This window comes from Salvelinus alpinus, chromosome 14 (assembly GCF_045679555.1).
Source record: "Salvelinus alpinus chromosome 14, SLU_Salpinus.1, whole genome shotgun sequence".
In the NCBI taxonomy this organism is placed as follows: domain Eukaryota; kingdom Metazoa; phylum Chordata; class Actinopteri; order Salmoniformes; family Salmonidae; genus Salvelinus; species Salvelinus alpinus.
The window spans coordinates 56,421,343-56,447,887 of NC_092099.1; the positions used below are offsets into that span (position 1 = coordinate 56,421,343).

At 46.5% G+C, this 26,545-nt stretch overlaps 1 protein-coding gene across 2 annotated transcripts in view; it reads right to left on the minus strand.

The window, feature by feature from the left end:
• Positions 1-337: 337 nt before the first annotated feature.
• trpm2 (transient receptor potential cation channel, subfamily M, member 2) overlaps positions 338-26,545 on the minus strand; it is a 99,258-nt gene continuing 73,050 nt past the window's right edge. For both annotated transcript variants that reach the window (XM_071341930.1, XM_071341931.1), the window contains 6 exons: positions 20,293-20,322; positions 20,106-20,192; positions 17,380-17,458; positions 17,007-17,108; positions 16,334-16,450; positions 338-1,698 (listed from right to left, as the gene is read on the minus strand). In XM_071341930.1, coding sequence (XP_071198031.1) covers positions 1,573-1,698; positions 16,334-16,450; positions 17,007-17,108; positions 17,380-17,458; positions 20,106-20,192; positions 20,293-20,322 — 541 coding nt within the window. In that variant the 3' untranslated portion in view covers positions 338-1,572. The remainder of the gene's footprint in view (positions 1,699-16,333; positions 16,451-17,006; positions 17,109-17,379; positions 17,459-20,105; positions 20,193-20,292; positions 20,323-26,545) is intronic.

Sequence of the window (26,545 nt, forward strand, 5' to 3'; positions counted from 1 at the left end):
TACCATTCCAGTGTTTTACTTGCTATATTGTATTTACTTCGCCACCATGGCCTTTTGTTTGCCTTCACCTCCCTTATCTCACCTCATTTGCTCACATTGTACATAGACTTATTTTTCTATTGTATTATTGACTGTATGTTTGTTTTACTCCATGTGTAACTCTGTGTTGTTGTTTGTGTCGAACTGCTTTGCTTTATCTTGGCCAGGTCGCAGTTGTAAATGAGAACTTGTTCTCAACTTGCCTACCCGGTTAAATAAAGGTGAAATAAAATCAAATAAATAAAATTCAGCACGACTGAGTGGATAGTGCTGCCACAGAAATAGGTGGGGGTGTTCGTTTAATTTGGAAGCTTTTATTTTCATATTTACCACTGTAAAACATATTTACCACTGTAAAACATATTTACCACTGTAAAACATATTTACCACTACATTTGAAAGAAATAGGGGAATATTTAATTAGCATTATTTAGAGACCCCCCCCCAAAGTTTGACATTTGCTGATTTTAGGGGAGCTATCGTCTCTCAGCCCCCCTGACTCCCCCATAATTCCCACCTTGACTATGTGCATATGTTTTCATTATAGGCTAACTGGTCGAATCCAGTTTGCTTGTTCAGTACATTCTGTCCTCTTTTACTCTGAACTTCCATTAAACAGTATACACTACATTACGGTATATGTACTATTAAGGCCTATCAAATATAAACATATAGTATCCCACAGTGAAGGAAGACATATTTACAAGCATCTTGCTACATCCGCAGTAACACTTGTATGTGACCAATAAAATGTGATTTGATATATAGTCCTCCTACATGTCTCATCCATTATTATAACTCAACAGTGTTCTAACCAGTACAGTATATTTCAACAGTACTCTAAAAGGTCATCTGGTGCAGCTAAAAGGTCCCCTGGTGCAGCTAGAAGGTCCTCTGGGGCAGCTAGAAGGTCCTCTGGGGCAGCTAGAAGGTCCTCTGGGGCAGCTAGAAGGTCCTCTGGTGCAGCTAGAAGGTCCTCTGGGGCAGCTAGAAGGTCCTCTGGGGCAGCTAGAAGGTCCTCTGGTGCAGCTAGAAGGTCCTCTGGGGCAGCTAGAAGGTCCTCTGGTGCAGCTAGAAGGTCCTCTGGTGCAGCTAGAAGGTCCTCTGGTGCAGCTAGAAGGTCTTCTGGTGAAGCTAGAAGTTCTTCTGGTGAAGCTAGAAGGTCCTCTGGTGAAGCTAGAAGGTCCTCTGGTGAAGCTAGAAGGTCCTCTGGTGAAGCTAGAAGGTCCTCTGGTAAAGCTAGAAGGTCCTCTGGTAAAGCTAGAAGGTCCTCTGGTAAAGCTAGAAGGTCCTCTGGTAAAGCTAGAAGGTCCTCTGGTAAAGCTAGAAGGTCCTCTGGTAAAGCTAGAAGGTCCTCTGGTAAAGCTAGAAGGTCCTCTGGTAAAGCTAGAAGGTCCTCTGGTAAAGCTAGAAGGTCCTCTGGTGAAGCTAGAAAATCCTTTGGTGATGTTAGAAGGTCCTCTGATGCAGCTAGAAGGTCCTCTGTTGTAATTAGAAGGTCCTCTGTTGAAGTTAGAAGGTCCTCTGTTGAAGTTAGAAGGTCCTCTGGTGCAGCTCGGCCACCCGTCTCAGAGCATCTCTCTGGTAAGAAGACATCCTGGTCCTGCTGCTCACCTCCATCCACTGGACCAGCTCCACACAGCTCAGGGTATTCTCAGCCTGGAGGGGAGAAAACATACAGTATTCATACTATACTTTATGGTACTAACCCACTGGACCAGCACCACACAGCCCATACTACTAACTCTAACCCACTGGACCAGCACCACACAGCCCATACTACTAACTCTAACCCACTGGACCAGCACCACACAGCCCAGACTACTAACTCTAACCCACTGGACCAGCACCACACAGCCCAGACTACTAACTCTAACCCACTGGACCAGCACCACACAGCCCAGACTACTAACTCTAACCCACTGGACCAGCACCACACAGCCCAGACTACTAACTCTAACCCACTGGACCAGCACCACACAGCCCAGACTACTAACTCTAACCCACTGGACCAGCACCACAGCCCAGACTACTAACTCTAACCCACTGGACCAGCACCACACAGCCCATACTACTAACTCTAACCCACTGGACCAGCACCACACAGCCCAGACTACTAACTCTAACCCACTGGACCAGCACCACACAGCCCAGACTACTAACTCTAACCCACTGGACCAGCACCACAGCCCAGACTACTAACTCTAACCCACTGGACCAGCACCACACAGCCCATACTACTAACTCTAACCCACTGGACCAGCACCACACAGCCCATACTACTAACTCTAACCCACTGGACCAGCACCACAGCCCAGACTACTAACTCTAACCCACTGGACCAGCACCACACAGCCCAGACTACTAACTCTAACCCACTGGACCAGCACCACAGCCCAGACTACTAACTCTAACCCACTGGACCAGCACCACACAGCCCAGACTACTAACTCTAACCCACTGGACCAGCACCACAGCCCAGACTACTAACTCTAACCCACTGGACCAGCACCACACAGCCCAGACTACTAACTCTAACCCACTGGACCAGCACCACACAGCCCAGACTACTAACTCTAACCCACTGGACCAGCACCACACAGCCCAGACTACTAACTCTAACCCACTGGACCAGCACCACACAGCCCAGACTACTAACTCTAACCCACTGGACCAGCACCACACAGCCCAGACTACTAACTCTAACACACTGGACCAGCACCACACAGCCCATACTACTAACTCTAACCCACTGGACCAGCACCACACAGCCCAGACTACTAACTCTAACCCACTGGACCAGCACCACACAGCCCAGACTACTAACTCTAACCCACTGGACCAGCACCACACAGCCCAGACTACTAACTCTAACCCACTGGACCAGCACCACAGCCCAGACTACTAACTCTAACCCACTGGACCAGCACCACACAGCCCAGACTACTAACTCTAACCCACTGGACCAGCACCACACAGCCCAGACTACTAACTCTAACCCACTGGACCAGCACCACAGCCCAGACTACTAACTCTAACCCACTGGACCAGCACCACAGCCCAGACTACTAACTCTAACCCACTGGACCAGCACCACAGCCCAGACTACTAACTCTAACCCACTGGACCAGCACCACACAGCCCAGACTACTAACTCTAACCCACTGGACCAGCACCACACAGCCCAGACTACTAACTCTAACCCACTGGACCAGCACCACACAGCCCATACTACTAACTCTAACCCACTGGACCAGCACCACAGCCCAGACTACTAACTCTAACCCACTGGACCAGCACCACACAGCCCAGACTACTAACTCTAACCCACTGGACCAGCACCACACAGCCCATACTACTAACTCTAACCCACTGGACCAGCACCACACAGCCCAGACTACTAACTCTAACCCACTGGACCAGCACCACACAGCCCAGACTACTAACTCTAACCCACTGGACCAGCACCACACAGCCCATACTACTAACTCTAACACACTGGACCAGCACCACACAGCCCATACTACTAACTCTAACCCACTGGACCAGCACCACACAGCCCAGACTACTAACTCTAACCCACTGGACCAGCACCACACAGCCCAGACTACTAACTCTAACCCACTGGACCAGCACCACACAGCCCAGACTACTAACTCTAACCCACTGGACCAGCACCACAGCCCAGACTACTAACTCTAACCCACTGGACCAGCACCACACAGCCCAGACTACTAACTCTAACCCACTGGACCAGCACCACACAGCCCATACTACTAACTCTAACCCACTGGACCAGCACCACACAGCCCATACTACTAACTCTAACCCACTGGACCAGCACCACACAGCCCAGACTACTAACTCTAACCCACTGGACCAGCACCACAGCCCAGACTACTAACTCTAACCCACTGGACCAGCACCACACAGCCCAGACTACTAACTCTAACCCACTGGACCAGCACCACACAGCCCAGACTACTAACTCTAACCCACTGGACCAGCACCACACAGCCCAGACTACTAACTCTAACCCACTGGACCAGCACCACACAGCCCAGACTACTAACTCTAACCCACTGGACCAGCACCACACAGCCCAGACTACTAACTCTAACCCACTGGACCAGCACCACACAGCCCAGACTACTAACTCTAACCCACTGGACCAGCACCACACAGCCCAGACTACTAACTCTAACCCACTGGACCAGCACCACACAGCCCATACTACTAACTCTAACCCACTGGACCAGCACCACAGCCCAGACTACTAACTCTAACCCACTGGACCAGCACCACACAGCCCATACTACTAACTCTAACCCACTGGACCAGCACCACAGCCCAGACTACTAACTCTAACCCACTGGACCAGCACCACACAGCCCAGACTACTAACTCTAACCCACTGGACCAGCACCACAGCCCAGACTACTAACTCTAACCCACTGGACCAGCACCACACAGCCCATACTACTAACTCTAACCCACTGGACCAGCACCACACAGCCCATACTACTAACTCTAACCCACTGGACCAGCACCACACAGCCCAGACTACTAACTCTAACCCACTGGACCAGCACCACACAGCCCAGACTACTAACTCTAACCCACTGGACCAGCACCACAGCCCAGACTACTAACTCTAACCCACTGGACCAGCACCACACAGCCCAGACTACTAACTCTAACCCACTGGACCAGCACCACACAGCCCATACTACTAACTCTAACCCACTGGACCAGCACCACACAGCCCAGACTACTAACTCTAACCCACTGGACCAGCACCACACAGCCCAGACTACTAACTCTAACCCACTGGACCAGCACCACACAGCCCATACTACTAACTCTAACCCACTGGACCAGCACCACACAGCCCAGACTACTAACTCTAACCCACTGGACCAGCACCACACAGCCCATACTACTAACTCTAACCCACTGGACCAGCACCACACAGCCCAAGTGTTGTGTAGTATGGTGTTCTGGAAGGATAGGATATAGCATGCTATAGGGGAAGTGTGTAGTGTGGTGTTCTGGAAGGATAGGATATAGCATGTTATAGGGGAAGTGTTGTGGAGTATGGTGTTCTGGAAGGATAGGATATAGCATGCTATAGGGGAAGTGTTGTGTAGTACAGTGTTCTGGAAGGATAGGATATAGCATGCTATAGGGGAAGTGTTGTGGAGTACGGTGTTCTGGAAGGATAGTATATAGCATGCTATAGGGGAAGTGTTGTGTAGTACGGTGTTCTGGAAGGATAGGATATAGCATGTTATAGGGGAAGTATTGTGGAGTATGGTGTTCTGGAAGGATAGGATATAGCATGCTATAGGGGAAGTGTTGTGTAGTGTGGTGTTCTGGAAGGATAGGATATAGCATGCTATAGGGGAAGTGTTGTGTAGTACGGTGTTCTGGAAGGATAGGATATAGCATGCTATAGGGGAAGTGTTGTGGAGTACGGTGTTCTGGAAGGATAGGATATAGCATGTTATAGGGGAAGTGTTGTGGAGTACGGTGTTCTGGAAGGATAGGATATAGCATGCTATAGGGGAAGTGTTGTGGAGTACAGTGTTCTGGAAGGATAGGATATAGCATGCTATAGGGGAATGTGTTGTGGAGTACGGTGTTCTGGAAGGATAGGATATAGCATGTTATAGGGGAAGTGTTGTGGAGTACGGTGTTCTGGAAGGATAGGATATAGCATGCTATAGGGGAAGTGTTGTGTAGTATGGTGTTCTGGAAGGATAGGATATAGCATGCTATAGGGGAAGTGTTGTGGAGTACGGTGTTCTGGAAGGATAGGATATAGCATGTTATAGGGGAAGTGTTGTGGAGTACGGTGTTCTGGAAGGATAGGATATAGCATGCTATAGGGGAAGTGTTATGGAGTACAGTGTTCTGGAAGGATAGGATATAGCATGTTATAGGGGAAGTGTTGTGGAGTATGGTGTTCTGGAAGGATAGGATATAGCATGTTATAGGGGAAGTGTTGTGGAGTATGGTGTTCTGGAAGGATAGGATATTGCATGTTATAGGGGAAGTGTTGTGGAGTATGGTGTTCTGGAAGGATAGGATATAGCATGCTATAGGGGAAGTGTTGTGGAGTACGGTGTTCTGGAAGGATAGTATATAGCATGCTACAGGGGAAGTGTTGTGTAGTATGGTGTTCTGGAAGGATAGGATATAGCATGCTATAGGGGAAGTGTTGTGGAGTGTGGTGTTCTGGAAGGATAGGATATAGCATGCTATAGGGGAAGTGTTGTGGAGTACGGTGTTCTGGAAGGATAGGATATAGCATGTTATAGGGGAAGTGTTATGTAGTACGGTGTTCTGGAAGGATAGGATATAGCATGTTATAGGGGAAGTGTTGTGTAGTATGGTGTTCTGGAAGGATAGGATATAGCATGCTATAGGGGAAGTGTTGTGGAGTACAGTGTTCTGGAGGGATAGGATATAGCATGTTATAGGGGAAGTGTTGTGGAGTATGGTGTTCTGGAAGGATAGGATATAGCATGCTATAGGGGAAGTGTTGTGGAGTATGGTGTTCTGGAAGGATAGGATATAGCATGCTATAGGGGAAGTGTTGTGAAGTACGGTGTTCTGGAAGGATAGGATATAGCATGCTATAGGGGAAGTGTTGTGGAGTACGGTGTTCTGGAAGGATAGGATATAGCATGCTATAGGGGAAGTGTTGTGGAGTACGGTGTTCTGGGAAGGATAGGATATAGCATGCTATAGGGGAAGTGTTGTGGAGTACGGTGTTCTGGAAGGATAGGATATAGCATGCTATAGGGGAAGTGTTGTGGAGTACGGTGTTCTGGAAGGATAGGATATAGCATGTTATAGGGGAAGTGTTGTGTAGTACGGTGTTCTGGAAGGATAGGATATAGCATGTTATAGGGGAAGTGTTGTGTAGTATGGTGTTCTGGAAGGATAGGTTATAGCATGTTATAGGGGAAGTGTTGTGTAGTATGGTGTTCTGGAAGGATAGGTTATAGCATGCTATAGGGGAAGTGTTGTGTAGTACGGTGTTCTGGAAGGATAGGATATAGCATGCTATAGGGGAAGTGTTGTTTAGTATGGTGTTCTGGAAGGATAGGATATAGCATGTTATAGGGGAAGTGTTGTGTAGTATGGTGTTCTGGAAGGATAGGTTATAGCATGTTATAGGGGAAGTGTTGTGTAGTACGGTGTTCTGGGAGGATAGGATATAGCATGTTATAGGGGAAGTGTTGTGGAGTATGGTGTTCTGGAAGGATAGGATATAGCATGCTATAGGGGAAGTGTTGTGGCGTGTGGTGTTCTGGAAGGATAGGATATAGCATGTTATAGGGGAAGTGTTCTGTAGTGTGGTGTTCTGGAAGGATAGGATATAGCATGCTATAGGGGAAGTATTGTGTAGTATGGTGTTCTGGAAGGATAGGATATAGCATGTTATAGGGGAAGTGTTGTGGAGTACGGTGTTCTGGAAGGATAGGATATAGCATGTTATAGGGGAAGTGTTGTGGAGTACGGTGTTCTGGAAGGATAGGATATAGCATGCTATAGGGGAAGTGTTGTGGAGTACGGTGTTCTGGAAGGATAGGATATAGCATGCTATAGGGGAAGTGTTGTGTAGTATGGTGTTCTGGAAGGATAGGATATAGCATGCTATAGGGGAAGTGTTGTGGAGTATGGTGTTCTGGAAGGATAGGATATAGCATGTTATAGGGGAAGTGTTGTGGAGTACGGTGTTCTGGAAGGATAGGATATAGCATGCTATAGGGGAAGTGTTGTGTAGTATGGTGTTCTGGAAGGATAGGATATAGCATGCTATAGGGGAAGTGTTGTGTAGTATGGTGTTCTGGAAGGATAGGATATAGCATGCTATAGGGGAAGTGTTGTGGAGTACGGTGTTCTGGAAGGATAGGATATAGCATGTTATAGGGGAAGTGTTGTGGAGTACGGTGTTCTGGAAGGATAGGATATAGCATGCTATAGGGGAAGTGTTGTGGAGTACAGTGTTCTGGAAGGATAGGATATAGCATGTTATAGGGGAAGTGTTGTGGAGTATGGTGTTCTGGAAGGATAGGATATAGCATGTTAAAGGGGAAGTGTTGTGGAGTATGGTGTTCTGGAAGGATAGGATATTGCATGTTATAGGGGAAGTGTTGTGGAGTATGGTGTTCTGGAAGGATAGGATATAGCATGCTATAGGGGAAGTGTTGTGGAGTACGGTGTTCTGGAAGGATAGGATATAGCATGTTATAGGGGAAGTGTTGTGGAGTACGGTGTTCTGGAAGGATAGGATATAGCATGCTATAGGGGAAGTGTTGTGGAGTACAGTGTTCTGGAAGGATAGGATATAGCATGTTATAGGGGAAGTGTTGTGGAGTGTGGTGTTCTGGAAGGATAGGATATAGCATGCTATAGGGGAAGTGTTGTGGAGTACGGTGTTCTGGAAGGATAGGATATAGCATGTTATAGGGGAAGTGTTGTGTAGTACGGTGTTCTGGAAGGATAGGATATAGCATGTTATAGGGGAAGTGTTGTGTAGTATGGTGTTCTGGAAGGATAGGATATAGCATGCTATAGGGGAAGTGTTGTGGAGTACAGTGTTCTGGAAGGATAGGATATAGCATGTTATAGGGGAAGTGTTGTGGAGTATGGTGTTCTGGAAGGATAGGATATAGCATGCTATAGGGGAAGTGTTGTGGAGTACGGTGTTCTGGAAGGATAGGATATAGCATGCTATAGGGGAAGTGTTGTGAAGTACGGTGTTCTGGAAGGATAGGATATAGCATGCTATAGGGGAAGTGTTGTGGAGTACGGTGTTCTGGAAGGATAGGATATAGCATGCTATAGGGGAAGTGTTGTGGAGTACGGTGTTCTGGGAAGGATAGGATATAGCATGCTATAGGGGAAGTGTTGTGGAGTACGGTGTTCTGGAAGGATAGGATATAGCATGCTATAGGGGAAGTGTTGTGGAGTACGGTGTTCTGGAAGGATAGGATATAGCATGCTATAGGGGAAGTGTTGTGGAGTACGGTGTTCTGGAAGGATAGGATATAGCATGCTATAGGGGAAGTGTTGTGAAGTACGGTGTTCTGGAAGGATAGGATATAGCATGCTATAGGGGAAGTGTTGTGGAGTACGGTGTTCTGGAAGGATAGGATATAGCATGCTATAGGGGAAGTGTTGTGGAGTACGGTGTTCTGGGAAGGATAGGATATAGCATGCTATAGGGGAAGTGTTGTGGAGTACGGTGTTCTGGAAGGATAGGATATAGCATGCTATAGGGGAAGTGTTGTGGAGTACGGTGTTCTGGAAGGATAGGATATAGCATGCTATAGGGGAAGTGTTGTGTAGTATGGTGTTCTGGATAGATAGGATATAGCATGTTATAGGGGAAGTGTTGTGTAGTACGGTGTTCTGGAAGGATAGGATATAGCATGTTATAGGGGAAGTGTTGTGTAGTATGGTGTTCTGGAAGGATAGGTTATAGCATGTTATAGGGGAAGTGTTGTGTAGTATGGTGTTCTGGAAGGATAGGTTATAGCATGCTATAGGGGAAGTGTTGTGTAGTACGGTGTTCTGGAAGGATAGGATATAGCATGCTATAGGGGAAGTGTTGTTTAGTATGGTGTTCTGGAAGGATAGGATATAGCATGTTATAGGGGAAGTGTTGTGTAGTATGGTGTTCTGGAAGGATAGGTTATAGCATGTTATAGGGGAAGTGTTGTGTAGTACGGTGTTCTGGGAGGATAGGATATAGCATGTTATAGGGGAAGTGTTGTGGAGTATGGTGTTCTGGAAGGATAGGATATAGCATGCTATAGGGGAAGTGTTGTGGCGTGTGGTGTTCTGGAAGGATAGGATATAGCATGTTATAGGGGAAGTGTTCTGTAGTGTGGTGTTCTGGAAGGATAGGATATAGCATGCTATAGGGGAAGTGTTGTGTAGTATGGTGTTCTGGAAGGATAGGATATAGCATGTTATAGGGGAAGTGTTGTGGAGTACGGTGTTCTGGAAGGATAGGATATAGCATGTTATAGGGGAAGTGTTGTGGAGTACGGTGTTCTGGAAGGATAGGATATAGCATGCTATAGGGGAAGTGTTGTGGAGTACGGTGTTCTGGAAGGATAGGATATAGCATGCTATAGGGGAAGTGTTGTGTAGTATGGTGTTCTGGAAGGATAGGATATAGCATGCTATAGGGGAAGTGTTGTGGAGTATGGTGTTCTGGAAGGATAGGATATAGCATGTTATAGGGGAAGTGTTGTGGAGTATGGTGTTCTGGAAGGATAGGATATAGCATGCTATAGGGGAAGTGTTGTGGAGTATGGTGTTCTGGAAGGATAGGATATAGCATGCTATATGGGAAGTGTTGTGTAGTATGGTGTTCTGGAAGGATAGGATATAGCATGTTATATGGGAAGTGTTGTGTAGTACGGTGTTCTGGAAGGATAGGATATAGCATGTTATAGGGGAAGTGTTGTGTAGTATGGTGTTCTGGAAGGATAGGTTATAGCATGTTATAGGGGAAGTGTTGTGTAGTATGGTGTTCTGGAAGGATAGGTTATAGCATGTTATAGGGGAAGTGTTGTGTGGTGTGGTGTTCTGGAAGGATAGGATATAGCATGCTATAGGGGAAGTGTTGTGGAGTACGGTGTTCTGGAAGGATAGGATATAGCATGCTATAGGGGAAGTGTTGTGGAGTATGGTGTTCTGGAAGGATAGGATATAGCATGTTATAGGGGAAGTGTTGTGGAGTACGGTGTTCTGGAAGGATAGGATATAGCATGCTATAGGGGAAGTGTTATGGAGTACAGTGTTCTGGAAGGATAGGATATAGCATGTTATAGGGGAAGTGTTGTGGAGTATGGTGTTCTGGAAGGATAGGATATAGCATGTTATAGGGGAAGTGTTGTGGAGTATGGTGTTCTGGAAGGATAGGATATTGCATGTTATAGGGGAAGTGTTGTGGAGTATGGTGTTCTGGAAGGATAGGATATAGCATGCTATAGGGGAAGTGTTGTGGAGTACGGTGTTCTGGAAGGATAGTATATAGCATGCTACAGGGGAAGTGTTGTGTAGTATGGTGTTCTGGAAGGATAGGATATAGCATGCTATAGGGGAAGTGTTGTGGAGTGTGGTGTTCTGGAAGGATAGGATATAGCATGCTATAGGGGAAGTGTTGTGGAGTACGGTGTTCTGGAAGGATAGGATATAGCATGTTATAGGGGAAGTGTTATGTAGTACGGTGTTCTGGAAGGATAGGATATAGCATGTTATAGGGGAAGTGTTGTGTAGTATGGTGTTCTGGAAGGATAGGATATAGCATGCTATAGGGGAAGTGTTGTGGAGTACAGTGTTCTGGAGGGATAGGATATAGCATGTTATAGGGGAAGTGTTGTGGAGTATGGTGTTCTGGAAGGATAGGATATAGCATGCTATAGGGGAAGTGTTGTGGAGTATGGTGTTCTGGAAGGATAGGATATAGCATGCTATAGGGGAAGTGTTGTGAAGTACGGTGTTCTGGAAGGATAGGATATAGCATGCTATAGGGGAAGTGTTGTGGAGTACGGTGTTCTGGAAGGATAGGATATAGCATGCTATAGGGGAAGTGTTGTGGAGTACGGTGTTCTGGGAAGGATAGGATATAGCATGCTATAGGGGAAGTGTTGTGGAGTACGGTGTTCTGGAAGGATAGGATATAGCATGCTATAGGGGAAGTGTTGTGGAGTACGGTGTTCTGGAAGGATAGGATATAGCATGTTATAGGGGAAGTGTTGTGTAGTACGGTGTTCTGGAAGGATAGGATATAGCATGTTATAGGGGAAGTGTTGTGTAGTATGGTGTTCTGGAAGGATAGGTTATAGCATGTTATAGGGGAAGTGTTGTGTAGTATGGTGTTCTGGAAGGATAGGTTATAGCATGCTATAGGGGAAGTGTTGTGTAGTACGGTGTTCTGGAAGGATAGGATATAGCATGCTATAGGGGAAGTGTTGTTTAGTATGGTGTTCTGGAAGGATAGGATATAGCATGTTATAGGGGAAGTGTTGTGTAGTATGGTGTTCTGGAAGGATAGGTTATAGCATGTTATAGGGGAAGTGTTGTGTAGTACGGTGTTCTGGGAGGATAGGATATAGCATGTTATAGGGGAAGTGTTGTGGAGTATGGTGTTCTGGAAGGATAGGATATAGCATGCTATAGGGGAAGTGTTGTGGCGTGTGGTGTTCTGGAAGGATAGGATATAGCATGTTATAGGGGAAGTGTTCTGTAGTGTGGTGTTCTGGAAGGATAGGATATAGCATGCTATAGGGGAAGTATTGTGTAGTATGGTGTTCTGGAAGGATAGGATATAGCATGTTATAGGGGAAGTGTTGTGGAGTACGGTGTTCTGGAAGGATAGGATATAGCATGTTATAGGGGAAGTGTTGTGGAGTACGGTGTTCTGGAAGGATAGGATATAGCATGCTATAGGGGAAGTGTTGTGGAGTACGGTGTTCTGGAAGGATAGGATATAGCATGCTATAGGGGAAGTGTTGTGTAGTATGGTGTTCTGGAAGGATAGGATATAGCATGCTATAGGGGAAGTGTTGTGGAGTATGGTGTTCTGGAAGGATAGGATATAGCATGTTATAGGGGAAGTGTTGTGGAGTACGGTGTTCTGGAAGGATAGGATATAGCATGCTATAGGGGAAGTGTTGTGTAGTATGGTGTTCTGGAAGGATAGGATATAGCATGCTATAGGGGAAGTGTTGTGTAGTATGGTGTTCTGGAAGGATAGGATATAGCATGCTATAGGGGAAGTGTTGTGGAGTACGGTGTTCTGGAAGGATAGGATATAGCATGTTATAGGGGAAGTGTTGTGGAGTACGGTGTTCTGGAAGGATAGGATATAGCATGCTATAGGGGAAGTGTTGTGGAGTACAGTGTTCTGGAAGGATAGGATATAGCATGTTATAGGGGAAGTGTTGTGGAGTATGGTGTTCTGGAAGGATAGGATATAGCATGTTAAAGGGGAAGTGTTGTGGAGTATGGTGTTCTGGAAGGATAGGATATTGCATGTTATAGGGGAAGTGTTGTGGAGTATGGTGTTCTGGAAGGATAGGATATAGCATGCTATAGGGGAAGTGTTGTGGAGTACGGTGTTCTGGAAGGATAGGATATAGCATGTTATAGGGGAAGTGTTGTGGAGTACGGTGTTCTGGAAGGATAGGATATAGCATGCTATAGGGGAAGTGTTGTGGAGTACAGTGTTCTGGAAGGATAGGATATAGCATGTTATAGGGGAAGTGTTGTGGAGTGTGGTGTTCTGGAAGGATAGGATATAGCATGCTATAGGGGAAGTGTTGTGGAGTACGGTGTTCTGGAAGGATAGGATATAGCATGTTATAGGGGAAGTGTTGTGTAGTACGGTGTTCTGGAAGGATAGGATATAGCATGTTATAGGGGAAGTGTTGTGTAGTATGGTGTTCTGGAAGGATAGGATATAGCATGCTATAGGGGAAGTGTTGTGGAGTACAGTGTTCTGGAAGGATAGGATATAGCATGTTATAGGGGAAGTGTTGTGGAGTATGGTGTTCTGGAAGGATAGGATATAGCATGCTATAGGGGAAGTGTTGTGGAGTACGGTGTTCTGGAAGGATAGGATATAGCATGCTATAGGGGAAGTGTTGTGAAGTACGGTGTTCTGGAAGGATAGGATATAGCATGCTATAGGGGAAGTGTTGTGGAGTACGGTGTTCTGGAAGGATAGGATATAGCATGCTATAGGGGAAGTGTTGTGGAGTACGGTGTTCTGGGAAGGATAGGATATAGCATGCTATAGGGGAAGTGTTGTGGAGTACGGTGTTCTGGAAGGATAGGATATTGCATGCTATAGGGGAAGTGTTGTGGAGTACGGTGTTCTGGAAGGATAGGATATAGCATGCTATAGGGGAAGTGTTGTGGAGTACGGTGTTCTGGAAGGATAGGATATAGCATGCTATAGGGGAAGTGTTGTGAAGTACGGTGTTCTGGAAGGATAGGATATAGCATGCTATAGGGGAAGTGTTGTGGAGTACGGTGTTCTGGAAGGATAGGATATAGCATGCTATAGGGGAAGTGTTGTGGAGTACGGTGTTCTGGGAAGGATAGGATATAGCATGCTATAGGGGAAGTGTTGTGGAGTACGGTGTTCTGGAAGGATAGGATATAGCATGCTATAGGGGAAGTGTTGTGGAGTACGGTGTTCTGGAAGGATAGGATATAGCATGCTATAGGGGAAGTGTTGTGTAGTATGGTGTTCTGGATAGATAGGATATAGCATGTTATAGGGGAAGTGTTGTGTAGTACGGTGTTCTGGAAGGATAGGATATAGCATGTTATAGGGGAAGTGTTGTGTAGTATGGTGTTCTGGAAGGATAGGTTATAGCATGTTATAGGGGAAGTGTTGTGTAGTATGGTGTTCTGGAAGGATAGGTTATAGCATGCTATAGGGGAAGTGTTGTGTAGTACGGTGTTCTGGAAGGATAGGATATAGCATGCTATAGGGGAAGTGTTGTTTAGTATGGTGTTCTGGAAGGATAGGATATAGCATGTTATAGGGGAAGTGTTGTGTAGTATGGTGTTCTGGAAGGATAGGTTATAGCATGTTATAGGGGAAGTGTTGTGTAGTACGGTGTTCTGGGAGGATAGGATATAGCATGTTATAGGGGAAGTGTTGTGGAGTATGGTGTTCTGGAAGGATAGGATATAGCATGCTATAGGGGAAGTGTTGTGGCGTGTGGTGTTCTGGAAGGATAGGATATAGCATGTTATAGGGGAAGTGTTCTGTAGTGTGGTGTTCTGGAAGGATAGGATATAGCATGCTATAGGGGAAGTGTTGTGTAGTATGGTGTTCTGGAAGGATAGGATATAGCATGTTATAGGGGAAGTGTTGTGGAGTACGGTGTTCTGGAAGGATAGGATATAGCATGTTATAGGGGAAGTGTTGTGGAGTACGGTGTTCTGGAAGGATAGGATATAGCATGCTATAGGGGAAGTGTTGTGGAGTACGGTGTTCTGGAAGGATAGGATATAGCATGCTATAGGGGAAGTGTTGTGTAGTATGGTGTTCTGGAAGGATAGGATATAGCATGCTATAGGGGAAGTGTTGTGGAGTATGGTGTTCTGGAAGGATAGGATATAGCATGTTATAGGGGAAGTGTTGTGGAGTATGGTGTTCTGGAAGGATAGGATATAGCATGCTATAGGGGAAGTGTTGTGGAGTATGGTGTTCTGGAAGGATAGGATATAGCATGCTATATGGGAAGTGTTGTGTAGTATGGTGTTCTGGAAGGATAGGATATAGCATGTTATATGGGAAGTGTTGTGTAGTACGGTGTTCTGGAAGGATAGGATATAGCATGTTATAGGGGAAGTGTTGTGTAGTATGGTGTTCTGGAAGGATAGGTTATAGCATGTTATAGGGGAAGTGTTGTGTAGTATGGTGTTCTGGAAGGATAGGTTATAGCATGTTATAGGGGAAGTGTTGTGTGGTGTGGTGTTCTGGAAGGATAGGATATAGCATGCTATAGGGGAAGTGTTGTGGAGTACGGTGTTCTGGAAGGATAGGATATAGCATGCTATAGGGGAAGTGTTGTGGAGTATGGTGTTCTGGAAGGATAGGATATATAGCATGCTATAGGGGAAGTGTTGTGTAGTGTGGTGTTCTGGAAGGATAGGATATAGCATGCTATAGGGGAAGTGTTGTGGAGTACGGTGTTCTGGAAGGATAGGATATAGCATGCTATAGGGGAAGTGTTGTGGAGTATGTTGTTCTGGAAGGATAGGATATAGCATGCTATAGGGGAAGTGTTGTGGAGTATGGTGTTCTGGAAGGATATGATATAGCATGCTATAGGGGAAGTGTTGTGGAGTACGGTGTTCTGGAAGGATAGGATATAGCATGTTATAGGGGAAGTGTTGTGTAGTACGGTGGTCTGGAAGGATAGGATATAGCATGCTATAGGGGAAGTGTTGTGGAGTATGTTGTTCTGGAAGGATAGGATATAGCATGCTATAGGGGAAGTGTTGTGGAGTACGGTGTTCTGGAAGGATAGGATATAGCATGCTATAGGGGAAGTGTTGTGGAGTACGCTGTTCTGGAAGGATAGGATATAGCATGTTATAGGGGAAGTGTTGTGTAGTGTGGTGTTCTGGAAGGATAGGATATAGCATGCTATAGGGGAAGTGTTGTGTAGTGTGGTGTTCTGGAAGGATAGGATATAGCATGCTATAAGGGAAGTGTTGCGGTGTGTGTTCTCACCATGCGGTTGATATCAGCCATCAGTAGACTTCTCCGGTCTAGATGGATGTTCAGGACTGTAGTTTCTACCCAAGCATCGTCTGTGTTCCTGATGTCGTCTACGTAGCCCTCATGGACCTGCAGGACACAGGTACAGCAACTGACCTCAGCTGTCACCAGTATCCCTGTACTGGTATTGACCAGTAAATAGTGTTTTTACTGTTTTCTGATTGAGGCAAGGATTCAATCAGATCGCTGGTTATAGTCATTACAGCTTTTAAAGGAAATATTCCCACGTTAGCGGAGACTGCATTCACGGTGAACGCTGCATTTGTCAGCTCAATCTGAAATGACCTTTTCATTTCGAAGGCGGAATCTGTTCCGCTTCAGCAATACCGATTGAACAGAGCCCTCAGTGTTAGTGTATTCCACTGTGCTGTTTCCACCTGCTGTATCCTGTTCACGTGACAAATTCACTTTGACTTGTTTTCATTTGATTTGACTAGCACAGCTACTAACTAGAACAGTAACATGAGAGACTGTCATTTTAAATAAATAGATGTATTACATTAGCGGTTTGGTGCTTGCAGTACACAGTAGAATCTGTGGTCATGCTTCATGGTACCACAACTTCCACTGGCAGTAGCTATAGGGCGTCTATTAAGCTTGAGGAGCCGTAACCAGTCAGGTGTACCTTGGTTACCTCTACCATCTTAGTTTTTATCGTGTCATAGATCTTCTGTCCCATAATCCTCAGTAATCTGTCTGGCAGGGGCTCGTCTAATTGGACAGGACCCTTGAAGGAAACAGAAGAGTTTGTCAGTAGGTATCAACACTCTCGGATTTAATAATGTCATAGAACCTCGATCTCCAAGCTTCCTCAAATAGAGCGTAAAGATGATTATTTATATATTTGTCGACTATGTAAAAGGATTTTTATCAAAGCAGACATACTGTACATTCTGTCCAGCCCCTGTACTCACCCCAGGTAGTGTCCAGCCCCTGTACTCACCCCAGGTAGTGTCCAGCCCCTGTACTCACCCATTCTGTCCAGCCCCTGTACTCACCCCAGGTAGTGTCCAGAGCCCATCCTCCCGGTCCCAGACCGCCAGGAACTCCAGAGCAGATCTCTCACTATCTCTCCAGCTTAATATAATTAATATAGGTTAATATAATATTATAAACTATTACAGCAGAACCATCAATACATCATCAACAACAGGTTAATATAATATTATTAACTATTAGAGCAGAACTCTCAATACATATCATCAACAGGTTAATATAATATTATTAACTATTAGAGCAGAACTCTCAATACATATCATCAACAACAGGTTAATATAATATTATAAACTATTAAAGCAGAACTCTCAATACATCATCAACAACAGGTTAATATAATATTATTAACTATTAGAGCAGAACTCTCAATACATATCATCAACAGGTTAATATAATATTATTAACTATTAGAGCAGAACTCTCAATACATATCATCAACAACAGGTTAATATAATATTATAAACTATTAAAGCAGAACTCTCAATCCATCATCAACAACAGGTTAATATAATATTATTAACTATTAAAGCAGAACCATCAATCCATCATCAACAACAGGTTAATATAATATTATTAACTATTAAAGCAGAACTCTCATCAACAGAGTACACTGAAACAACACACTATCCATCAACAACACATGGTTTATTCTCCTCAGAGTTTTATCCTCTAGCTAACTAAACTACGACGGTTTCCCAAATGGCACCCTATTCCCTATGTAGTGCACTACTACTGACCAGGGCCCATAGGGCTCTAGTTAAATGTAGTGCACTACTACTGACCAGGGCCCATAGGGCTCTAGTTAAATGTAGTGCACTACTATTGACCAGGGCCCATAGGGCTCTAGTTAAATCTAGTGCACTACTACTGACCAGGGCCCATAGGGCTCTAGTTAAATGTAGTGCACTACTATTGACCAGGGCCCATAGGGCTCTAGTTAAATGTAGTGCACTACTATTGACCAGAGCCCATAGGGCTCTAGTTAAATGTAGTGCACTACTACTGACCAGGGCCCATAGGGCTCTAGTTAAATGTAGTGCACTACTACTGACCAGGGCCCATAGGGCTCTAGTTAAATGTAGTGCACTACTATTGACCAGGGCCCATAGGGCTCTAGTTAAATGTAGTGCACTACTATTGACCAGGACCCATAGGGCTCTAGTTAAATGTAGTGCAGTACTACTGACCAGGGCCCATAGGGCTCTAGTTAAATGTAGTGCACTACTATTGACCAGGGCCCATAGGGCTCTAGTTAAATGTAGTGCACTACTACTGACCAGGGCCCATAGGGCTCTAGTTAAATGTAGTGCACTACTATTGACCAGGGCCCATATGGCTCTAGTTAAATGTAGTGCACTACTATTGACCAGGGCCCATAGGGCTCTAGTTAAATGTAGTGCACTACTACTGACCAGGGCCCATAGGGCTCTAGTTAAATGTAGTGCACTACTACTGACCAGGGCCCATAGGGCTCTAGTTAAATGTAGTGCACTACTATTGACCAGGGCCCATAGGGCTCTAGTTAAATGTAGTGCACTACTATTGACCAGGGCCCATAGGGCTCTAGTTAAATGTAGTGCACTACTACTGACCAGGGCCCATAGGGCTCTAGTTAAATGTAGTGCACTACTACTGACCAGGGCCCATAGGGCTCTAGTTAAATGTAGTGCACTACTATTGACCAGGGCCCATAGGGCTCTAGTTAAATGTAGTGCACTACTATTGACCAGGGCCCATAGGGCTCTAGTTAAATGTAGTGCACTACTATTGACCAGGGCCCATAGGGCTCTAGTTAAATGTAGTGCACTACTACTGACCAGGGCCCATAGGGCTCTAGTTAAATGTAGTGCACTACTACTGACCAGGGCCCATAGGGCTCTAGTTAAATGTAGTGCACTACTATTGACCAGGGCACATAGGGCTCTAGTTAAATGTAGTGCACTACTATTGACCAGGGCCCATAGGGCTCTAGTTAAATGTAGTGCACTACTATTGACCAGGGCCCATAGGGCTCTAGTTAAATGTAGTGCACTACTATTGACCAGGGCCCATAGGGCTCTAGTTAAATGTAGTGCACTACTATTGACCAGGGCCCATAGGGCTCTAGTTAAATGTAGTGCACTACTACTGACCAGGGCCCATAGGGCTCTAGTTAAATGTAGTGCACTACTACTGACCAGGGCCCATAGGGCTCTAGTTAAATGTAGTGCACTACTACTGACCAGGGCCCATAGGGCTCTAGTTAAATGTAGTGCACTACTACTGACCAGGGCCCATAGGGCTCTAGTTAAATGTAGTGCACTACTACTGACCAGGGCCCATAGGGCTCTAGTTAAATGTAGTGCACTACTACTGACCAGGGCCCATAGGGCTCTAGTTAAATGTAGTGCACTACTACTGACCAGGGCCCATAGGGCTCTAGTTAAATGTAGTGCACTACTACTGACCAGGGCCCATAGGGCTCTAGTTAAATGTAGTGCACTACTATTGACCAGGGCCCATAGGGCTCTAGTTAAATGTAGTGCACTACTACTGACCAGGGCCCATAGGGCTCTAGTTAAATGTAGTGCACTACTATTGACCAGGGCCCATAGGGCTCTAGTTAAATGTAGTGCCCTACTATTGACCAGAATCCATAGGGCTCTAGTTAAATGTAGTGCGCTATATAGGGAACAGGGTGCCATTTGGAAGGCTTGATAAGGTGTTATCTATCTGTGGAGCCTCGTACCGTGTGAGGACAGGGTCCAGGATCAGGTTTGGACCCAGACGGGTCAGTGCTCCTCTTCCTTCCATCCCTGTCCTTCCTCCTGGGTTTCTACACACAGACGTTAGAGATGACTGATATTAGGCAACAAAACACATGGATTAAAACATGGTTATAAACTGTTTCTAAATGTTATTTGGTGTCTTCATACCTGTAACTCTTTACAGAATCAAGTTCTGATCTGAGGGCGGAAAGCATAGTGGGATAAAACATACACAAATAATGTCATGTGATCCCAGAGGAAGAATTACACTGTGGACTCCTCGTCTATCTGCTCCTGGCCCAAACAACTCACCCATCTATCTTTCCCTGGCCCAAACAACTCACCCATCTATCTGTTCCTGGCCCAAACAACTCACCCATCTATCTTCTCCTGGCCCAAACAACTCACCCATCTATCTGCTCCTGGCCCAAACAACTCACCCATCTATCTGTTCCTGGCCCAAACAACTCACCCATCTATCTGCTCCTGGCCCAAACAACTCACCCATCTATCTGCTCCTGGCCCAAACAACTCACCCATCTATCTGTTCCTGGCCCAAACAACTCACCCATCTATCTGTTCCTGGCCCAAACAACTCACCCATCTATCTGTTCCTGGCCCAAACAACTCACCCATATATCTGTTCCTGGCCCAAACAACTCACCCATCTATCTGCTCCTGGCCCAAACAACTCACCCATCGATCTGTTCCTGGCCCAAACAACTCACCCATCTATCTGTTCCTGGCCCAAACAACTCACCCATCTATCTGTTCCTGGCCCAAACAACTCACCCATCTATCTTCTCCTGGCCCAAACAACTCACCCATCTATCTTTTCCTGGCCCAAACAACTCACCCATCTATCTTCTCCTGGCCCAAACAACTCACCCATCTATCTTCTCCTGGCCCAAACAACTCACCCATCTATCTGCTCCTGGCCCAAACAACTCACCCATCTATCTGCTCCTGGCCCAAACAACTCACCCATCTATCTGTTCCTGGCCCAAACAACTCACCCATCTATCTGCTCCTGGCCCAAACAACTCACCCATCTATCTGTTCCTGGCCCAAACAACTCACCCATCTATCTGTTCCTGGCCCAAACAACTCACCCATCTATCTGTTCCTGGCCCAAACAACTCACCCATCTATCTGTTCCTGGCCCAAACAACTCACCCATCTATCTGTTCCTGGCCCAAACAACTCACCCATCTATCTTCTCCTGGCCCAAACAACTCACCCATCTATCTGCTCCTGGCCCAAACAACTCACCCATCTATCTGTTCCTGGCCCAAACAACTCACCCATCTATCTGCTCCTGGCCCAAACAACTCACCCATCTATCTCCTCCTGGCCCAAACAACTCACCCATCTATCTGTTCCTGGCCCAAACAACTCACCCATCTATCTTCTCCTGGCCCAAACAACTCACCCATCTATCTGTTCCTGGCCCAAACAACTCACCCATCTATCTGTTCCTGGCCCAAACAACTCACCCATCTATCTGTTCCTGGCCCAAACAACTCACCCATCTATCTGTTCCTGGCCCAAACAACTCACCCATCTATCTGTTCCTGGCCCAAACAACTCACCCATCTATCTGCTCCTGGCCCAAACAACTCACCCATCTATCTGGTCCTGGCCCAAACAACTCACCCATCTATCTGTTCCTGGCCCAAACAACTCACCCATCTATCTGTTCCTGGCCCAAACAACTCACCCATCTATCTGCTCCTGGCCCAAACAACTCACCCATCTATCTGTTCCTGGCCCAAACAACTCACCCATCTATCTGTTCCTGGCCCAAACAACTCACCCATCTATCTGTTCCTGGCCCAAACAACTCACCCATCTATCTGTTCCTGGCCCAAACAACTCACCCATCTATCTGCTCCTGGCCCAAACAACTCACCCATCTATCTGTTCCTGGCCCAAACAACTCACCCATCTATCTGTTCCTGGCCCAAACAACTCACCCATCTATCTGTTCCTGGCCCAAACAACTCACCCATCTATCTGTTCCTGGCCCAAACAACTCACCCATCTATCTGCTCCTGGCCCAAACAACTCACCCATCTATCTGCTCCTGGCCCAAACAACTCACCCATCTATCTGTTCCTGGCCCAAACAACTCACCCATCTATCTGCTCCTGACCCAAACAACTCACCCATCTATCTGCTCCTGGCCCAAACAACTCACCCATCTATCTGTTCCTGGCCCAAACAACTCACCCATCTATCTGTTCCTGGCCCAAACAACTCACCCATCTATCTTCTCCTGGCCCAAACAACTCACCCATCTATCTGCTCCTGGCCCAAACAACTCACCCATCTATCTGTTCCTGGCCCAAACAACTCACCCATCTATCTGTTCCTGGCCCAAACAACTCACCCATCTATCTGTTCCTGGCCCAAACAACTCACCCATCTATCTTCTCCTGGCCCAAACAACTCACCCATCTATCTGCTCCTGGCCCAAACAACTCACCCATCTATCTGTTCCTGGCCCAAACAACTCACCCATCTATCTGCTCCTGGCCCAAACAACTCACCCATCTATCTGTTCCTGGCCCAAACAACTCACCCATCTATCTGTTCCTGGCCCAAACAACTCACCCATCTATCTGTTCCTGGCCCAAACAACTCACCCATCTATCTGTTCCTGGCCCAAACAACTCACCCATCTATCTGTTCCTGGCCCAAACAACTCACCCATCTATCTTCTCCTGGCCCAAACAACTCACCCATCTATCTGCTCCTGGCCCAAACAACTCACCCATCTATCTGTTCCTGGCCCAAACAACTCACCCATCTATCTGCTCCTGGCCCAAACAACTCACCCATCTATCTCCTCCTGGCCCAAACAACTCACCCATCTATCTGTTCCTGGCCCAAACAACTCACCCATCTATCTTCTCCTGGCCCAAACAACTCACCCATCTATCTGTTCCTGGCCCAAACAACTCACCCATCTATCTGTTCCTGGCCCAAACAACTCACCCATCTATCTGTTCCTGGCCCAAACAACTCACCCATCTATCTGTTCCTGGCCCAAACAACTCACCCATCTATCTGTTCCTGGCCCAAACAACTCACCCATCTATCTGCTCCTGGCCCAAACAACTCACCCATCTATCTGGTCCTGGCCCAAACAACTCACCCATCTATCTGTTCCTGGCCCAAACAACTCACCCATCTATCTGTTCCTGGCCCAAACAACTCACCCATCTATCTGCTCCTGGCCCAAACAACTCACCCATCTATCTGTTCCTGGCCCAAACAACTCACCCATCTATCTGTTCCTGGCCCAAACAACTCACCCATCTATCTGTTCCTGGCCCAAACAACTCACCCATCTATCTGTTCCTGGCCCAAACAACTCACCCATCTATCTGCTCCTGGCCCAAACAACTCACCCATCTATCTGTTCCTGGCCCAAACAACTCACCCATCTATCTGTTCCTGGCCCAAACAACTCACCCATCTATCTGTTCCTGGCCCAAACAACTCACCCATCTATCTGTTCCTGGCCCAAACAACTCACCCATCTATCTGCTCCTGGCCCAAACAACTCACCCATCTATCTGCTCCTGGCCCAAACAACTCACCCATCTATCTGTTCCTGGCCCAAACAACTCACCCATCTATCTGCTCCTGACCCAAACAACTCACCCATCTATCTGCTCCTGGCCCAAACAACTCACCCATCTATCTGTTCCTGGCCCAAACAACTCACCCATCTATCTGTTCCTGGCCCAAACAACTCACCCATCTATCTGCTCCTGGCCCAAACAACTCACCCATCTATCTGTTCCTGGCCCAAACAACTCACCCATCTATCTGTTCCTGGCCCAAACAACTCACCCATCTATCTGTTCCTGGCCCAAACAACTCACCCATCTATCTGTTCCTGGCCCAAACAACTCACCCATCTATCTGCTCCTGGCCCAAACAACTCACCCATCTATCTGCTCCTGGCCCAAACAAATCACCCATCTATCTGTTCCTGGCCCAAACAACTCACCCATCTATCTGCTCCTGGCCCAAACAACTCACCCATCTATCTGCTCCTGGCCCAAACAACTCACCCATCTATCTGTTCCTGGCCCAAACAACTCACCCATCTATCTGCTCCTGGCCCAAACAACTCACCCATCTATCTGTTCCTGGCCCAAACAACTCACCCATCTATCTGTTCCTGGCCCAAACAACTCACCCATCTATCTGTTCCTGGCCCAAACAACTCACCCATCTATCTGTTCCTGGCCCAAACAACTCACCCATCTATCTGTTCCTGGCCCAAACAACTCACCCATCTATCTGCTCCTGGCCCAAACAACTCACCCATCGATCTGTTCCTGGCCCAAACAACTCACCCATCTATCTGTTCCTGGCCCAAACAACTCACCCATCTATCTGTTCCTGGCCCAAACAACTCACCCATCTATCTGCTCCTGGCCCAAACAACTCACCCATCTATCTTTTCCTGGCCCAAACAACTCACCCATCTATCTGCTCCTGGCCCAAACAACTCACCCATCTATCTGCTCCTGGCCCAAACAACTCACCCATCTATCTTTTCCTGGCCCAAACAACTCACCCATCTATCTGTTCCTGGCCCAAACAACTCACCCATCTATCTTCTCCTGGCCCAAACAACTCACCCATCTATCTTTTCCTGGCCCAAACAACTCACCCATCTATCTGCTCCTGGCCCAAACAACTCACCCATCTATCTGTTCCTGGCCCAAACAACTCACCCATCTATCTGTTCCTGGCCCAAACAACTCACCCATCTATCTGTTCCTGGCCCAAACAACTCACCCATCTATCTGCTCCTGGCCCAAACAACTCACCCATCTATCTGTTCCTGGCCCAAACAACTCACCCATCTATCTGTTCCTGGCCCAAACAACTCACCTATCTATCTGCTCCTGGCCCAAACAACTCACCCATCTATCTGCTCCTGGCTGTCTCTATTCAGAACAGGAGGATTGTAAACAACTCACCCATCTATCTGTTCCTGGCTGTCTCCATTCAGAACAGGAGGATTGTAAACAACTCACCCATCTATCTGCTCCTGGCTGTCTCCATTCAGAACAGGAGGATTGTAAACAACTCACCCATCTATCTGCTCCTGGCTGTCTCCATTCAGAACAGGAGGATTGTAAACAACTCACCCATCTATCTGCTCCTGGCTGTCTCCATTCAGAACAGGAGGATTGTAAACAACTCACCCATCTATCTGTTCCTGGCTGTCTCCATTCAGAACAGGAGGATTGTAAACAACTCACCCATCTATCTGTTCCTGGCTGTCTCCATTCAGAACAGGAGGATTGTAAACAACTCACCCATCTATCTGCTCCTGGCTGTCTCCATTCAGAACAGGAGGATTGTAAACAACTCACCCATCTATCTGCTCCTGGCTGTCTCCATTCAGAACAGGAGGATTGTAAACAACTCACCCATCTATCTGCTCCTGGCTGTCTCCATTCAGAACAGGAGGATTGTAAACAACTCACCCATCTATCTGCTCCTGGCTGTCTCCATTCAGAACAGGAGGATTGTAAACAACTCACCCATCTATCTGTTCCTGGCTGTCTCCATTCAGAACAGGAGGATTGTAAACAACTCACCCATCTATCTGCTCCTGGCTGTCTCCATTCAGAACAGGAGGATTGTAAACAACTCACCCATCTATCTGCTCCTGGCTGTCTCCATTCAGAACAGGAGGATTGTAAACAACTCACCCATCTATCTGCTCCTGGCTGTCTCCATTCAGAACAGGAGGATTGTAAACAACTCACCCATCTATCTGCTCCTGGCTGTCTCCATTCAGAACAGGAGGATTGTAAACAACTCACCCATCTATCTGCTCCTGGCTGTCTCCATTCAGAACAGGAGGATTGTAAACAACTCACCCATCTATCTGCTCCTGGCTGTCTCCATTCAGAACTGGAGGATTGTAAACAACTCACCCATCTATCTGCTCCTGGCTGTCTCCATTCAGAACAGGAGGATTGTAAACAACTCACCCATCTATCTGTTCCTGGCTGTCTCCATTCAGAACAGGAGGATTGTAAACAACTCACCCATCTATCTGCTCCTGGCTGTCTCCATTCAGAACAGGAGGATTGTAAACAACTCACCCATCTATCTGCTCCTGGCTGTCTCCATTCAGAACAGGAGGATTGTAAACAACTCACCCATCTATCTGCTCCTGGCTGTCTCCATTCAGAACAGGAGGATTGTAAACAACTCACCCATCTATCTGCTCCTGGCTGTCTCCATTCAGAACAGGAGGATTGTAAACAACTCACCCATCTATCTGCTCCTGGCTGTCTCCATTCAGAACTGGAGGATTGTAAACAACTCACCCATCTATCTGCTCCTGGCTGTCTCCATTCAGAACAGGAGGATT